Source organism: Microtus ochrogaster, linkage group LG3 (assembly GCF_000317375.1).
Source record: "Microtus ochrogaster isolate Prairie Vole_2 linkage group LG3, MicOch1.0, whole genome shotgun sequence".
Classification (NCBI taxonomy): domain Eukaryota; kingdom Metazoa; phylum Chordata; class Mammalia; order Rodentia; family Cricetidae; genus Microtus; species Microtus ochrogaster.
Window position 1 is genome coordinate 37,463,812 of NC_022029.1, and position 17,832 is coordinate 37,481,643.

Here is a 17,832-nt window from a genome sequence, read left to right on the forward strand (position 1 = left end):
TTTTACTTGGTGTGACGGGTTTTTTTTTAGTTATTCATGGCTGGCCTGGGACTCATTGTGTTTCCCAGACTGGCTTCAAACAAGCAGCTGTCTTCCTGCATTAGCTGCCGGAGTGATGAAATGCTGGACATGATGGGTGCTCTCCTGTATGCCCTTTAGACTATCAACCAGTCCTTGCTTTTGTTTCCAGGTGAAGATTTAGTCTAACCTCAAAAGGCTCCCAGGCCTTAAAAACATGAACTGTTGGAGTACTTTGTGTCTTAATTTCTTCTTGTTTGCTCTGTTGGAAGTCCTTGGCTGCCAGATTTTGCCTGGGTTCTTTTCCTGTTGTTGTGGCTGTTGTGAACTTGTGCTCTGATACTATTGTTCTTGCCTGGTAGAATCACTTTAATTGGTAGAAAAACAGTAAATGCATGGATTCCCTTGTAACCTTTAACTGGAATTTTCTCTTATCTCTTAAATCTTCTGCAACTGAACCTTTGTTGTCTTCCTTCCACTGAAAAGTCTTTTCCAAGTTATCACATAACTCAAATTATTCAAAACACTAGTCAGGACTTGTTTTATTTGGTCCCTTCCCATCATTTCACATAGCTTTGGGAAAGCTGCGTTAAATACTCAACACTCACGTTGTTTTGTTGTGAGAGACGTCAGTGTTACTCTTTAGTGATAGCTAATCTTAGGATTTCTACCCCCATTTCAGATACCCAACTTTCAGAAGATAGCTCATGGGCTCCTTTGTAGCTCAGTTGGCAGAGCACTCGCCTCTAACATGCAAAAAGTCCTGGATTTAATTCTAGCACACATAAAACAATTTTATGGATAGGCCCACAGCAATAATCCCAGCCCCTGGGAAGTGGAAGCAGGAGGATCAAAAGTTCACAGTCGTCCTCAGCTGCACAGTAAATTCAAGGGCAGCAAGGGATTCCCTCTTCTGTCCTTTCTCCTCCCCACTTTCTACACACACACACACACACACACACGCAGAGTTAACACTAACACATCTAAACCAAAGTAGTGATTTTCTTTTTCAAACTTATCCTTTCCCAAATCCTTAAAATCTTCCTTTACTTCTTTGTTAAACCCCCTATCATGCTGATTAGCAACCGCCTGCTTCTCCAGCGTCTCTCTTCCGGGTTGTTGCAATAGCTTTCTAATTGCCCACCCTGCTCCTGCTGTGTATGTTCAGCAACCGCACTTTCTGCAGTCAGAGTTAACTGGGTGAAACATTTAGATTACAGCGCTCTCTCAGAATAAACTGAATGTTCTTCAGTGTGATCATCTGGGTTCTTCTGACTTCGTCTTTGACTGTTTTCTCCTACTTCATCCCAGCTATCCTGACCTTGCCGTCCTCAGGTGTGCTCAGCACACTTCATTTGCAAACGTTGTAGGTCTTGTTCCCACTCCCTGGAATGTTCTCCTGGATAGCTGCATAGCTCACCACTTCACATTAGAGAGAGATGTTTTCCTAATTAATATATTTAATAGTAAGCACACATACCATTCATGTATTTATATCCTGTCCCTCCCCCCAGAATGTAAGTTTCATGAGATCTAGACTTTGTTTTCTTCCCTGTTGTATCCAGCGCCTAGAGTAGTACGTGGCTTGTAGTAATTACATTACATTTCTTTTTTTTTAAATTTATTTGTTTTATTTATTTATTTATTTATTTATTAAAGATTTCTGTCTCTTCCCTGCCACCGCCTCCCATATCCCTCCCCCTCCCCCAGTCAAATCCCCCTCTCTCATCAGCCCAAAGAGCAGGAAGAGCAGACCGGGTTCCCTGCCCTGTGGGGAGTCCAAGGACCTCTCACCTCCTTCCAAAGAATGAGTGAATTCTAGATACTGACTAGATAGTGATTACATGTGGATCTGGGAATTATGTTCTGTTGCTTAGATCTCTAAATTTCTTTTGGTTTCCTTTACTAGCCCCTATCTTTTTGGACAACTGTATCTGCCCTTTCAAGGGAAAACCTTAGATATCAGTCATCCAAACATTAGTATATGATTTAACTTCCTAAGTTGATCTGGAACTGGTTCACACAGTAATCTCTTTTGTTGAAATGAAACTTTTGGACAATAAAGGGTACTAGTGATTTAATCTAGGAAAGAGTGAATCATTTCTTACTGAAGTTTTTATTTTTATAAAAGTTTTTATGTATGAGTTATGCTTAGTGAATACAGGTTTTAATTATTAGAGCCATCATACATGTTAAGTATTTTTGACTACTAAGTAATAAGGGTACAAGGAAAAATATGATGTTCTTTTTCTTTTTTAAATAACAGACAGACGTAAAAGAAAAACAGAAGAAACTTGTTGAACAATTAACTGGATTAATAAGCAGCTCTCCTGGACCACCTACTCGGAAATTGTTAGCTAAGAACCTTGCAGCCCTTTATAGCATTGGGGACACTTACACAGTTTTCCAAACACTAGACAAGTGTAACGACATTATCAGAAGTAAGGATGACACTGCAGCCTACTTACCAACAAAGCTGTAAGTACACTTACAGGAATCCCGGCGTGCTCTTCTGCTTTTTCTAGGTGATTTAGGGACTCCCTATCATAAAGACCTCAGTGTGTGGAACCCGAGGCATGGTACCGACAGGAAGTTCTAACTAGATCTGAGGAAGGGGCTGGGTTTCCTCATGTGCATCATCCCATGAGACTTTGGACATAGCTGGGAGAATTGACATGGTGTCAGCAGTGGTGTCTAAGATGGAAAGAAAAGACTTACGAATGGGGAAGACTAGTCTGCTGACCCAGTCCAGCCAGTTAAAGAAATGAAATGATTTTGGAATCCAGACCCTCCTGCTCATTGAACTGCGTTTGCACTAGAGAGGAAACATAGAAGTAGAGACCATTTTGCTTACTAGTTTACTGATGAGTAGATTAAGTTGAGCCTAAAATGTTTAGATTAAATACAAATTAATTTTTGAAAATCAGAAACGTATAATGAATTGTCTTTAAACCTTTTGCATATTTGTGTGTGTGTGCGTGCGTGTACACATGCACACTCTATTTTGTGTGTCGAGGTCAGAGGACTTGTGGGAGTTAGTGCTCTTTAAAGCTGTAGGTCCTGGAAGTGGAACTCAGAACATCGGGCTTGATAGCCTCTACTCACTGAGCCCTCTTGACAGCCCAGAAATTGTATTACTAACCACTGAGACCGTTTTACAGGGCAGCAGTGGCTTGTGTTGGAGCATTTTATGAGAAGATGGGAAGGATGTTGGGCAGTGCATTTCCAGAAACAGTGAACAATCTGTTGAAATCTCTGAAAAGCGCAGAGGTAAGTTTTACAGCAAGTATTATTTAATGCCTTGCTCATGACATGTAATATTACAGATGTTTTGTTCTGTTACTATGGTCCTCATGTTGCCTATCAGGACAGTGATTTCAGATTGTCATGTCTCCTTTTTTCTAATATCTGTTTTCTCAATTTTTGGAGGGGATTCCAATGGTTTTTAAACGAGTAAGCTTACCTATTACTTTTTACTTAATTCTATTTTTCAATCGCCATTTTATATTTTTTGGCATTTTTATTTTTTGTGTCACAGCTAATGTATCAGTTTCATGTGTCTACCATAATCCATTGCTGTACACTATGCATCATAGAACAGCAGAGGCTTCTTTTTTTTTTAAATATTTATTTATTTATTATGTATACAATATTCTTTCTGCGTGTATGCCTGAAGGCCAGAAAAGGGCACCAGACCTCATTACAGATGGTTGTGAGCCACCATGTGGTTGCTGGGAATTGAACTCAGGACCTTTGGAAGAGCAGGCAATGCTCTTAACCGCTGAGCCATCTCTCCAGCCCCCCAGCAGAGGCTTCTTACTCACAGTTCTGGCACCCAGGGATCAAAGGTCACAGGCTCATCTTTCCTCCCAGGCTCTAGGGAAGAGCTGTGCCTTCTTTCCTAGATTTAATGGTTGCCAGAAACTCTGGCCTTTCCCAGCTGTGGACCACCTACTCCATATGACATCATCTTTGTGTTCAACTGCAATTACCTTGTTTGCAGTCATAGTCATGAGTAAAGGGGTTTAAGACTTAACATTTGTTTCTGAAGGGTGCAGAATTCAAAACTGATGATGATATCAAGTGAAATTGTTCTGTTTTGTTGTGTCAGTTTGGCTGTAGATCACTTATCAATGTCTGATAGACAAAATGTAGACTAAGCTCAAGACTCGGATATAATTTTTTATGTGTATACTTGGGAATAAATTCAGGGCATAGCACACCCTGGGTGAGTGCTCTGTCTCTAACCCGTGTCCCCAGCTTGCAGTCTCATTTCCAGCCCAGGGGAACTGATTTCTCAGATGATGTCAATACTTAGTCTTACAGTTCGGTACTTTGTGGAATTCCTAATCCACTGCTTTTCCTCACTGTCACAATTTGGAGATAAGATAATTGGCCCCAAGAGTTGTTATATCTTAGTGGGTTCTTATTAAATAATGGGATTTATTTGACAATGTGGTTTTAAAGTCTGCCTTACGTTCACGTTCAGTCTCAAGGGCGAAGTGAGATCCTAATGAGTCTGCAGAAAGTGCTGACTGGATTGGGGGGTGCGGCAGCTTCCTCTCACCGAGACATTTACAAGAATGCTCGATCCCTCCTAACTGACAGGTCGATGGCTGTCCGGTGTGCAGTGGCCAAGGTGAGTGCCCAGTCTGTTTATAATGTCGTCCATTATGGTGCTTCTCTTAAACAGTTAATTTTTTTTCTTTTAAAGTTCTTAAATTATGAGCATTTTTGGTTTGCTTTAATGTGATAGCTATGTTTTCTAGAACTATATATGAAGGGAAGTATGTGGTATGTGCTTTTGTGTGGCTGTGTGACTTCTTTCATGAAAGTACAGATATTTTGAGATTTATGTTTGTGTTTCCGTAGTTCATACCTTTCTATTATTTGTACCCTTTCATTGTATGGATGCTTCACCTTTCTTATTCCTTTACATACCTTTGGCTATTACCAAAAAAAGCTTTTGTGAGCATCTGTGTGCAGATTATTTTGTGGGCCTATGCTTTTATTTGAGTCAATATGTTTTATTTGGAATGGCTAAGATTTGTTTAACCTTTTAAGAAACTGCTCATTTCTTCAAGTGTTTGTATAGGTTTAAATTTTTGCCTTTTTGCTTTTGTTACTGTAAGAGATTTCTATTCTTCCACGTCTTCATCATTATTTGATAATCACAGTTTTTGCTTTAGTCATTCTAATAGATGTGACTGAGTGTTTCATGGTCTTAGCATGCCTTTCTCTAATAGCAAATGGTAAGCATATTTTTAGGTGTTTATCATTCATATTTTATATTAAGAAAGATGTATTTCAGTAGTGACCATTGCTTCAAATTTCTCTCATTACTGAGTTCTGAGAGTGCTTTACAGATGATTGATATAGTCTTTACCTAAGATAGAATATTTCTTTGAAATCTGTGAGTTGACTTAAGGGGAGGGTTTTGGTTTTGTCTTGTGGTTTTTAGAATCTAGTCTATCATGGAAAGATGATAGTAGGACTTGCCTTGTGGTTTTAGGGTACAGTCTATCGGGGGATGGCAGTAGGACTTGCCTTGTGGTTTTAGGGTACAGTCTATCGGGGATGGCAGTAGGACTTGCCTTGTGGTTTTAGGGTACAGTCTATCAGGGGATGGCAGTAGGACTTGCCTTGTGGTTTTAGGGTACAGTCTATCGGGGGATGGCAGTAGGACTAATGTGTGCCTGCTGTTCATCTCTTGGTAGTGCAGGGAACAGCGAGAGAACAGAAAACTGCTGTAAGCACCCCATTCCACAGTGACCCTCTTCCTTTAGCTAAGCCTCATCTAAAGGTCCACAGCCTTCCAAAATTGTGGGCCCATATGCAACTATAAGAAACATGGAGAGATCCTTATAACTTTTGCTACATTCCCTTTGTAGTAGCAATTTGGAGGTTGATATTGATGTAATCCACTGGTCTTCAGATTTCCCTGGTTTTAGTTGTATTTACTTTTTGAGCATCTATGGAAATGATCATAGAGTTTTCTTCTTTAGTCTGCTAATGTAGATCACATTGATTAGTTTTAGAATTTTAACCAGCTGTATTTCTAGGATTACTTTACTTGGTTATGCTGTATCACCCTTTTCATTTGTTTTGTTTTGATTTGAGGCAGTGTCTCACTGTGAAATTCTAGATGACCTTGAACTTGAGATCTTTATGCCTAAGCCTCCCTAGCACTAGGAGTGCTGGCCTTTTGGATATTGTATTAGAGTGATGAAATGTTTGCCTGATATTTTTGTCCCTGAGGGATGTTAGTGTAAGTTTTTTTTTCTTTTTAAAAATATTTATTTATTTTTATTTTATATGTAAGAGTTTTTGCCTGTGTGTATGTATGTGCACCAGATGCATGCTTGGTACCTGTGGCGGAATAGCTGTCCTGGAACTGTAGTTACTGATGGTTGTCACCGCCGAGGGGGGGGCTGGTAACTGAACCTGGATCCTCTTATAAGTGGTCTTTACCATGGAGGCATCTCTTCAGCCCCATGGTTTTCTTCTCAGAATGTCTTCATGAAGTTTCAGGACTTAGCAGATACTGACTTCATGGAATAATTGAAAGTTCTCTTCAATTTTCTGGAAGAGTTTATATAGAATTAGCATTTATTTATTTATTTATTTGTTTGTTTGTTTGTTTGTTTGGTTTTTTGAGACAGGGTTTCTCTGTAGCTTTGGAGCCTGTCCTGGAACTAGCTCTTGTAGACCAGGCTGGTCTCAAACTCACAGAGAATCCACCTGCCTCTGCCTCCCAAGTGCTGGGATTAAAGGCTGAATTAGCATTATTTTTTGCATAAGTATTTGGTTGAATTAATCAGTGCATAAGATTTTAAAGTACAAAGTTAATTTTGGAATATATATTACTCAGGTTATCTATTAAGTTTTGATTAAGTTGGAAATCTGCAATGATTATTATTTCTCTCCTTCCTAATTTTGGTAATTTATGTCTTTTTTTCTTTTCCTTGATCAATTAGATAGATATTTATCACATCAGTTGGTGGCTTAGGTTTTATTTCTGTTAGGTTTTGGTTATGCTGGACCTGTAGCTCAGCAGTGAGTTCTACTTTACATGTATGAGGCTGTGGCCCGGCTTCAACTCCCTATGTTGCATAGGGGAAAAACCCAAAACCAAAAAGCCAGTCACCCAAGACTGTATTTCTGTTTTCTAGATCCCTGATTTCTGTTCTATCTTTAGTTCCATTTTGGCTTACTTTAAGGAATTAGGTATTTTTTTCTTAAAGGACTTCCCTTCATTGCCTGATACATAGTTTTGAAAACTGTTCAAATGTTTGTCCATTTCTTTGTGTATTTCTGGGAGTGAGCATAAGTTATCACTTACCTTCTGCCTTGTTTTTAATTACAGTGTCTTCTGGAACTACAGAATGAAGCTGTGTTCATGTGGACTGCTGAACTAGAAAACATAGCTACCCTCTGCTTTAAGGCCCTGGAAAACTCAAACTACGGGGTACGAGTCGCAGTGTCTAAGCTTCTAGGCACAGTCATGGCTACAGCCTTGATGCCGAAACAGGCAACAGGTATTGTTGGTTAGCCCTGTAGTAGACTATTGCAGGTATTTGAAAGTTTAGAAAACGCTCTCTTCTAAGTTAGTTATCCCTCATGGAGGCCACTTTAAAGAGATTTAAATTGTTAGATATCTTCTTCATCAAATGAAAGAACCTAAATGACACTTTCCCTGCAATTTGATACCTGGAGTTTAATACATTGGTAACTGCTATGTAGGTACTTTTGGGGGCTAGAGAGATAGCTCAGTGGTTAAAAGTACTTGCAACTTTTTCCACAGACCTGATTTCTTCCCCGGCACCCATATTGGGCAGCTCACAACCACTTGTAACTCCAGTCCCAGGGCATCTGATGCCCTCTTCTGTCCTCTGTCGGTTCCTACATGTACATAGGAAGAAGCATACACTTCCACAAAAATAAAAATTTGAATTAGATCTTTAGGAGGGGAAAAAAGTTGTCTGTGTCCTCATTTGGGAATGAGAACTGTCAGCAGTGGCAGGAACAGGCGCCTGGTGTTCTTATTGGGGCTGCACATGGTAACTGTTCCTAATCTGCCTACAGACTTACTGACTTGTTCCCTAGCTTCTTCCTCTTAGCACTTTTTTGCTTCGAAAATGCATTCAAGTTTTTGTTTATAAGACACTGTGACCTTTTCTATATTATAATACTCTTAAAAATCATTACTTGAGAACTTAACTAGAATATTAGAAATGTTAGTAATTCTGCTTTAGAAACTCATTTGCTCTTAAACTTACTTGTCTTCCATAAAGTCATGCGTCAGAATGTGAAGCGAGCAACGTTTGATGAGGTTTTAGAACTCATGGCCACAGGATTCCTGCGTGGAGGGTCAGGTTTCCTGAAGAGCGGAGGAGAAATGTTGAAAGTCGGAGGGTCTGTTAACCGCGAAGTGAGAGTTGGAGTGACACAGGTGTGTATTGCATGTGTGAACAAATTCCATGCAGGTCAGTTCACGGAAGACTTTCGTAACAACATATGAGAAAATTTAATGTCTGGTTTCCTTAAAAAAATTTAACCAACGAATGGATTAATTCAGATTCCAGATTTTATTGCATACATGTAAGAAAGGTTAATTCTCTTTTTTTCTTTCCTGTTTCTTTTGAGGTGGGAGGGGCCTTGGGTTTTAGATTCCAGGGCATTATACATTCTAGACAAGTAAGTGCCCTGCCACTGAGCTACATCCCCAGACTAAAAGTTAAATTCTTGATGTATAAATAAGTCCATTTCTACTATGTGTATGTAAACATCTAAAAAAAAAAAACCCTCAGATTTTATTTCACAACACATAAGTTACAAAGTAAGTTTTGTCTAAGATGGTAGTGAGCATCGGAGACTGATAGGCCATCCTTAGTTCAAGGCCAGACTAGGCTCCATAGTGGATACTTTGTCTCAAAAAGTAAATACATGAAATAAAATTAAATTGAAATCAGAAGCAATAAAGTCCTTAAAAATAACAAAGTAAGTTCGTTTGTTCAGAACTGTATTTAGACTTTAATAACTTAGGCATTTAGATTATAATGTTCTCCATATACCTCTTGACTAAAAATAATTGATTTATGCTTGGATTGGATTTGTCAGTGACTAATCTCTGATGGATATACAATTGAATGTGACTTGGAATTATAATTTCAACGTAATTATACGTAACTAGTGGTTACTGATCTGATAACATCTGGTAAGATAACATGGCTCATGCTCCTGGTCAAAGTCACCACAACGGTGCCTTGTCCCTGAAACAAAAGTGAGATGGAAGCCTTTGGCTTGTCTTGGGGACCTCCCTGGCAGGTGCACTGCAACTCTTGGTGTTTGTGTGGGATGTGAGTTTCTGTTCCGCATTGTTACCTGACTGATCCTGAATGGACTTAGCTTTCCTTTTCACCTTCAGCACATTCCCTTTGTGTTCTTCATGGGTGGCTTTATCTTGAGACTTTGTGTTGTTTTTGACTTGGAGTTTTAGATACAGTGTCTCACACTGTGGTCCAGGCTGGCCTGAAACTCACTGTGATGCAGACTGCCCTGGGGTTTGAGGTGATCCCCTCCATGCTGAGATTGCCTGGCTCTTTTCAATAATTGTTTTATTCAGTACGGGAATGGTGGCACATGCCTTTAGTCCTAGTAGAGGCAGGTGGGTCTTTGTGAGTTCAGACCTGGTCCACATAGTGAGTTCCAGACCTGTTAGGACTCCACAATGAGACCCTGCCTCACACATAAACAGAACAAAAACAAAGAATTGTTTCATTCAAAAATCCTATTAGTAATTCCTGTGACAGAAGTGTTTTTTTAAAAATGTGAAATTTAACTTTGCTATGCTTTAATCTCAAGTATAACTTTTTTGTATGTTGCTATCATTGTTTCTGTGCTTCTGTTCATTTGTCCAGAGGAATCTAAGGCTGTGTCTTAATGTGTTTATAGGCATATGTTGTTTTTGTGACAACATTAGGTGGTCAGTGGCTGGAGCGTAGCTTTGCCACATTTTTGTCACATGTGCTTGATCTGGTTTCCCATCCCCGAGCAACACAAACACATGTGGATGCTGTGTACTCAAGGCGATGTGTCTCCTTCATCCTGAGAGCCACTGTGGGCAGTTTGTTGGGTGAGAAAGCCCAGATAGCAGCTGCCAAGGAAATCTGCCAGGCTATTGGAAAACAGATGAAAGCAGTGGGTAAGTGAAAATGTTGTTACCGTGTGTGATGCTGATGACCCTAGCCATGTAGTTTAGTCCCCTTCTCCGTTCCCCTCCCTTCTTCTCTTCCCCTTTTCTTCTCTCCCTCCCTTCCTTCCTTTCTGTCTTTGGATAGGGTCTTACTATGTATCCCGGGCTGACTTCAAACTTTCAGTTTTCCTCCCTCAGTCTTGTAAGTGCTAGGGTTTTTATTCTTAATAAATACTAACATCTCTGGTTGATTTGTATCTTTTGGGACTGTTTTTCATAGTAATTTTAAAATGAATTTTATATTACATTAACTCATTTTATGAGGGAATGTTTGTGTGAAAATACACATGTGCACCATGCGCATGCTTGGTGCCTGTGGCAGTCAGAAGGGGCTCAGGTCCCCTGGACCTCGAGGTGCAGATGGTTGTGAGCCACCATGTGAGTGCTGGGACTAGCCTTGTCCTCTGAGCCTTTGCCCCAGCTCCTCATAGTCAGTTTTATTGAGTACTTTAAAAAAATATTAAAGCAGCACATAATTGTATTGAAACCAAGTTTTAAAAATGAGTGGCATGTTGGTAAGGTTTGGGTTGTGGTTTCATTCCTTGTGCCTGTGCTACTTCTAAGTTTCCCAGAATACACTAGTGTGTTGTTTTTTATCTTTGTGAGATTATCTGTTGTCATTTTTCTGCTTGAAGTCTCCTATATAAAAATATATTTTTGTTGTTTTTCTTTCACTTCTCTAATAGACTTAACCTGAAGACGTAGAGAGTAATAATTACAGACAACTGTCTGCCCCTTGCATGATATATTTTAAAAGTTCAATAATTTTAAGAAATTATAAAGTGTGACAATTTAGCAGTTATTATTCACACGTCATGCTCAGATCAGGGCACGTGGCTTGTCCACCACCCCACACGTGAACCCTCTCTGCGGGAAACTCTTGACATCCTCTCTCCCAGCTGTTCTGTGGTACACGGTTGTCTCTACCTAGTTACGTTCCTGTGCTATAGGACTTAAACCTTACCCCTTCCACTCAGCTGTAGCCCTGGAAAGAAATTCTTTCCAGAAAGGGGTCATTCCATAGATAACATTAAATATCTGAGCCATGAAGAACAGTGACAAGATTTAAATGAATGGCACAAAGTTCCTGCCTTTGTAGGGTGTGTGATGCACTTCACAGACCTAAGTAAGGCAACCTAGAAATGTATAAGACAGTTTAGTTTTATCACCACTGGAAATAGATACTAATTTTTAGTGAGGCAAATTGTATTGCCCCAGGAGGTCTTTGAAAATAAGGATCTAACTAAATATAATCAGAATATATAATCATTTAATTGTCTTATAATGGTAACAAAGTAAATGTACAGTTTGGTTGTTGTTTTGTCGTTTTAATAGCTTAACAAACTTTTTAAGTACATAGAGATAACTGAAGATTATTAATGAAAGGGTTTTTGAATTAATGAGGTATTCTTAGGTATACCTAAGTAATAATCTATCCTTTATTCACAACTGGGGAAAGAGTCACATGTTCCTTCAAGTGTTTCAGTGCCAGAAGCCTTGTGTTAAGTGGTTGGCATTAATGTTATGACTATAGACTAGCTATTTGACCTTAACGATCCTAATTACTGAATTAAGCAGCAACATGTTTATATGAGACAAGGATTTGTGAGCCAGACTGTACTCTCAATTAGTAGTTTGTCAAGGCGTGTTTAGTTGTCTCACATGAAATACATTTTAATTCTAGTGGCTACTGAGAGGTTTTAGGAAGAGACTTGAAGGCAAGTGGGAACAGGGAGGAGCGTTCAGTAAATTTAAGCTCACTTCCCTTTTGAATCTACTTTCTTGTCAGTAATTTGACAGCGAGGCCTCTAGGATTTTGGAGCACTAAGCAGCAGTAATAACAATAATGACAGCTACTTATGCTCACTGATGTGTTCTGTAGCAGGATGGGTTGAGTGCTGTGTATGCATTGTTAACCTAAGGGTGTCAACACAAGAGCCTTTGACACAGGTAAAGAAGTCCCCTTACAGATGAGGAACTCGACACAGCAACATCTAGTAGCATGCCTGTCACAGAACTTACATGCAGTTGCTATTAGAACCTAAGCCTTTTACCCCCAAATCTGTTTTGTTGGTGGTTTCTTTTTGTTTGTTTTCTGTGGGGTTAGGGATTGAACTCAAGACCACAAGCATGCAAGGCAAGTGCTTTACTAATGAGGTCCATCCCTATATCTGAGTCTGCTTTTGCAAAACGTTGTGAATTCCTGCTCCTCCTAAGTTGTATTCTTGGAAGCAGCACACCTATACAGTACGTATTTTAGCATTGTTGTGAATCTATCCAAGAGTATTTTAATGTCAGTTCAGGGCTGGCAAGACAGCTCAGCAGTTGAAGGTGCTTGGCACTAAGCTTGATGGCCTGAGTGCAGTCCCGAGAACAAGCGTGGCAGGACAGAGCTAATTCCAGCAAGTTGTTCTGAGGAATCCGCACGAGTCCCTGCCCCTAAGAACTCAATCAGTACTTTGTTACACGAGTTTGCCACTAAGCAATAACTGCATAATTAACATGAGGAATCAGCTGGTATAAAACGGATCTGAGGCATATAGATTAAAAGACAATCACCGCTCATTTTGCGCACATCAACACCTGATTTTGTGTTTCAGAGGCTGTAGTGAATGATACAAGCAGTGAGAACAAATCCGGAGCAGCAGACATAGCAGCGAGCCAGCACGTCATGGTCTGTGCCCTCCAGGAGCTCGGGAGCCTGGTGCAGAGCCTGAGTGCCACCGCCTCTCCTCTTATTCAGGAAGCGTCCATAGGTGCGGCCTCTAGAGCCTGCTGGAATGTTTCAGATTAGAGTTCTGATGGGAATTTAACTCTCAGTTACTTGTTATCATGGCTTAACATAACTTAAACGTCGGGTTGTATTTAAATTCATCTTCACAGTAATAGGAATATTGAATTAAATATTAAAAGTTTCATGAGACAAATCAGCTGTGAGAAATATTTCTAATTGGTCAAACTTTGCTGAAGACTTTCGTATAACTTCATAGCAACTTTACTTATTTACTTTTTGAAGGCAGATCTAAGTAGCTGTAACTGGCGTAAAAGTCACTATGTAAACCAGCATGTCCTCAAACTCAAAGATCTGCCTGCCTCTGTTTCCTAAGTGCTGAGGTTACAGACATGAGTCACCATGCCTAACTTCAACTTCTATATTTCACTAGTTTGCACAATATGTTCCTTTAAAGCATCCTACTATTTATGAACCACAAAAGTGCTTTTTGGGAAAGGTAGGGAACTGAAATTACAGGGACTGATATTTTAATTATTATATTATACTGAAATCATTTTTCTTCAATAGAGATAATGTTTTGGGATTTTCTTTCTAGGACTTTTGGAGATTGTGACTTCCGTGCTTCTTCATCCAAGCATGGCTGCTCGGCTTGCTGCTGCATGGTGTCTGCGTTGTGTGGCTGTGGCATTGCCCTTCCAGGTGACACCATTTCTAGATAGGTGTGCAGAACGGCTCAACAACCTGAAGACTTCACCGGAAGCTGTTAGTGGATACAGTTTTGCGATGGCTGCTTTGTTGGGTGGAGTGCATCAGTGTCCTTTGGGCATTCCTCATGCCAAAGGCAAGGTATGACAGAAGTCTGCATGCTGGCGTGGGCTCTGCTTCCTGATGGAGCTCTACTGTCCCTAATGCTGAGTCAGGCAATCAGATGACAATTGGAAATGTGGACTGTAGTTAGCAGACCCTAACTGAAATTAGATAGTTAGTCCTCCTAGGAATAATAGGTTTTATCTGTGTATAGTATCATGTTATAATTTATTTTAGAAGAAAAACAGCTATGTAATAATCATTTAAAACTCATAACCCTTATTTCTGATATATATAGTTTTTATTGAGTTATATTTTTTCTCCGCTCTGCTCCCTTCCTCCCCCTTCCTTTCTACCCTCTCCCATGGTCCCCATGCTCCCAATTTACTCAAGCAAAAGATCTTGTCTTTTTCTACTTCCCATGCAGATTAGATCCATGTATGTCTCTCTTAGGGTTCTCATTATTGTTTATGTTCTCTGGGATTGTGAGTTATAGGCTGGTTTTTCTTTGCTTTATGTTTAAAAGCTATTTATAAGTGAGTACATACTATATTTGTCTTTCTGGGTCTGGGTTACCTCACTCAAAATGATGTTTTCTAGATCCATCCATTTGCCCACAAATTTCAAGATGTCATTATTTTTTTTCTGCTGTGCTGTACTCTGTAACATGAACCGGGGCCAGGCTTGTTTTGTTTGTGTTTTCTGTGTCCCCCAGCTGTTTAGTCCCAGAGAAAATCACACATAGACTTCTATAAGTTAAAAAGCTGATTGGTCTATTAGCTCTAGCCTCTCACTGGCTAACTCTCACATCTTGATTAACCCATTTTTCTGATCTATGTTAGCCATGTGGCTCAGTACCTTTTTTCAGTGGGGCAGATCACATCCTGCTGCTTCAGTGATCTGGGCAGGAGTGGGAGGAATCAACTTCCTCCTTCCCAGAACTCTCCTGTTCTCATTACATCATTTCTACTTCCTGTCTGGTTTCCCCCCTATATTTTCTGCCTGGCCAATCAGCGTTTATTTAAAACATGATTGACACAATACAGACAATTCTCCTGCACCAGTACTCCACTATGTAAATATACCACATTTTTCTTATCCATTCTTTAGTTGAGGGGCATTTAGGTTGTTTCCAAGTTCTGGCTATGACAAATAGTGCTGCTATGAACATAGTTGAGCACATGTCCTTGTGGTATGATTGAGCATCCTTTGGGTATATACACAAAAGCTGTATTGCTGGGTCTTGAGGAAGGTTGTTTCCTAATTTTTTGAGAAATCGCCATACTGATATCCAAAGCGGCTGTACCAGCTTGTACTCCCACCAGCAATGCAGAAGTGTTCCCTTTATTCCACAACCTCTCCAGCATAAGTTGTCATCAGTGTTTTTGATCTTGGCTATTCTTGCAGGTGTAAGATGGAATCTCAGAGTTGTTTTGATTTGCATTTCTCTGATGGCTAAGGATGTTGAGCATTTTCTTAAGTGTCTTTCAGCCATTTTAGATTCCTCTGTTGAGAGTTCTCTGTTTAGGTCTGTACCCCATTTTTTATTGGATTATTTGTTCTTTTGATGACCAATTTCTTGAGTTCTTGAATATACTTTGGAGAGAGAGAGACAGATGGTGTGTGTGTGTGTGTGTGTGTGTGTGTGTGTGTGTGTGTGTTGTTTGAGCGCCAGTCTTCCTGTCTCTGCCTCTTGAGTAACTAGACTATAGTTAAGTGTCACTGTGCCTGGTGTTTTTTCAGTTTTTAAAAATAATTACATTGCTTGTTTTAAAATGGCAGAGAATAAGCTACAGCCATATTTAGTATTTAAAAATAATTAAAAATTAAAAGGAGATAAAGCCATTATTTCCTTTTCTTTCCAGTGTATACTACTATCATAACACATACTCTGTAGTATATTTTCTATGTAGTATACTACTATATATATAGCATATAGTGCTATCATACATAGTATATATACACATAGTGTATGCTACTATCATAGTACATACTCTGTATAGTCTAGTAGTATACTAATACATACACATATACATAGCACATATTACTGCCATACATACTATATACTACTTTCTTACTTGCTAGTATATACATATTACAGTGTATAATACTCTAGGAATCTTAAGTGTGTGTAAATATTGTTTGTAGTTTAACTTGGGCAGTGTTATAAGGAGGCTGCTTGTTCGCTTCTTGGTCACCCAGACTCCTGAAATAATCAGACAGAAAACTATTATTTAAGTCACTGCTTGGCCAATTACTTAAGCATATTATTAGCTAGCTCTTACATCTAGAATTAACCCATTTCCATTATTTTATATTTTACCACGAGGCTTGTGGCCTACCAGCAAGGTTCCTGCTTAGGGCTAGTGTCTGTCCCCTGTGGTGGCTCCATGGCTTCTCTTGATTCGGCCTTCTTTCTCCCAGCATTTAGTTTAGTTTTCCCCGCCTGACTCTCTCTATTCTGCTCTGTGCAGGCCCAGGACAGTTTCTTTATTAACCAATGGTATTCCCAGCATACAGAGGGGATGCTACATCAGGGCAGGTACAGGCTTCAGTTTTATGCTCTCCTTTCTCTGTCACACTTAGACCTCCATCCAGCTGCTACTTGAGGATTCGAGACTTTGTCACCTTTTCAATTTGATTGTTTCCTCATTGGTTTTTCCTCCTTGAACTTCGGTCTCCCGTGTTCCCCACACCTTTTCACTTTGGTGTTCCTAAGGGGCTACCTGATATGCAGAATAAAACACAGTCTTCTATCCGGTTGACAGAGAATTGGATCACATAATCTGTGGTCTGCCTCTTCATTCCGAATTCCCTCTGTTCTGCTCAGATTAACCTCCTGATCTTTCTCATGCCCTGTCAGCCTTTGGGCCTTTTTACAGGAAAATTTCTTGTTCTCTCTGTCAGACTTCAGCTTATTTGTTTACAGGCCCAGGTTCAATCTTCTTTCTGAATTCTCACCCAAACCACCTGGTCTGTGTTAGTTTTCCTTTGCCGACCGTCACTACTCAATAGTATTTTATCATTTACTCGTATGCTACATTCTTCATTCTCCCTGAATCTTCGCTATCTAGTCTCTGTGCTCTGTAAGGCAGATGCCTCACAGTGGTTCAACAAGTTCTTGAATAATAGCTAGTATCAGTAAATAATACAGTTTCTTAAGTGGTTACCGTGGCTAGCACCAGTTTCAGTCCTGTACTGACATACTTAACCCTGGCAAAGGTGAGATTGGCACTCCTGTTTTACAAGGTGGGAACTAAGGCAAAGATGTTAAGTTGCCCATATTAGAAAGCCAGTCTGCGGTGGGGTCAGGATGAAACTGGGCAGCATGACGCCAGCGATTACTCTACACAGCACACTTTGGGTCATCAGGAGCCATTGGTGCCGGAGCAGAGTAGTGTTCCATCGGGCGGCTCTGGAAATATGCTTACAAGAGCAAGAAGGGACTGCTGGTTTAGTAACGTTTACAAGCTGTCTGTTTGTTATTGCTTATTCACCGACTTCTCTTGCAGATGGTAGTCAGTATTGCTGAAGACCTGTTACGGACCGCTGCTCAAAACAGCAGGCTGTCTCTGCAGCGCACCCAAGCTGGCTGGCTTCTGCTTGGAGCACTCATGACTTTAGGTATAAGCACCTTGGCTGACTCTGTAGCTGTCAGTGGCCCTAATGCAGATTTAATTTAAAAGTATTTAGTCTTTGAATGAGGTTAAAAATGATAAAGATGTATTATCTATTATTCAGGAGTTGATATTTCTTTTCAGTAATTACTTTTTTAGTTCAAACTTTTCTAAAGTTTTACCTTTTCCAAAAGAATAGTCATGGTTTATTTAATGAGTTTAAAGTCATTGAAGGAGTGAGACTGTGGGGGAAATTGAAACTGCTGGAGCGGAGTCTTGGGTGAGACTGTGGGGGAAATTGAAACTGCCCAAGCGGAGTCGTGGCTTTAGTAGTGGCGAAGTCCTGTTTCTGCGGTCCTGGTGCTGCTTCACTTTCCTGAGCGCTGGGATAAATCTTAGGT

The 17,832-nt window shown here is 40.0% G+C and overlaps 1 protein-coding gene across 1 annotated transcript in view; it reads left to right on the plus strand.

Moving 5' to 3' along the window:
• The window catches only part of Heatr5b (HEAT repeat containing 5B), an 81,516-nt gene that overhangs the window by 3,214 nt on the left and 60,470 nt on the right, over window positions 1–17,832 (plus strand). Inside the window, exons 3-11 of the mRNA XM_013351344.1 lie at window positions 2,285–2,496; window positions 3,180–3,288; window positions 4,508–4,657; window positions 7,385–7,556; window positions 8,313–8,470; window positions 9,973–10,222; window positions 12,874–13,029; window positions 13,603–13,853; window positions 17,327–17,438. Coding sequence (XP_013206798.1) covers window positions 2,285–2,496; window positions 3,180–3,288; window positions 4,508–4,657; window positions 7,385–7,556; window positions 8,313–8,470; window positions 9,973–10,222; window positions 12,874–13,029; window positions 13,603–13,853; window positions 17,327–17,438 — 1,570 coding nt within the window. The remainder of the gene's footprint in view (window positions 1–2,284; window positions 2,497–3,179; window positions 3,289–4,507; window positions 4,658–7,384; window positions 7,557–8,312; window positions 8,471–9,972; window positions 10,223–12,873; window positions 13,030–13,602; window positions 13,854–17,326; window positions 17,439–17,832) is intronic.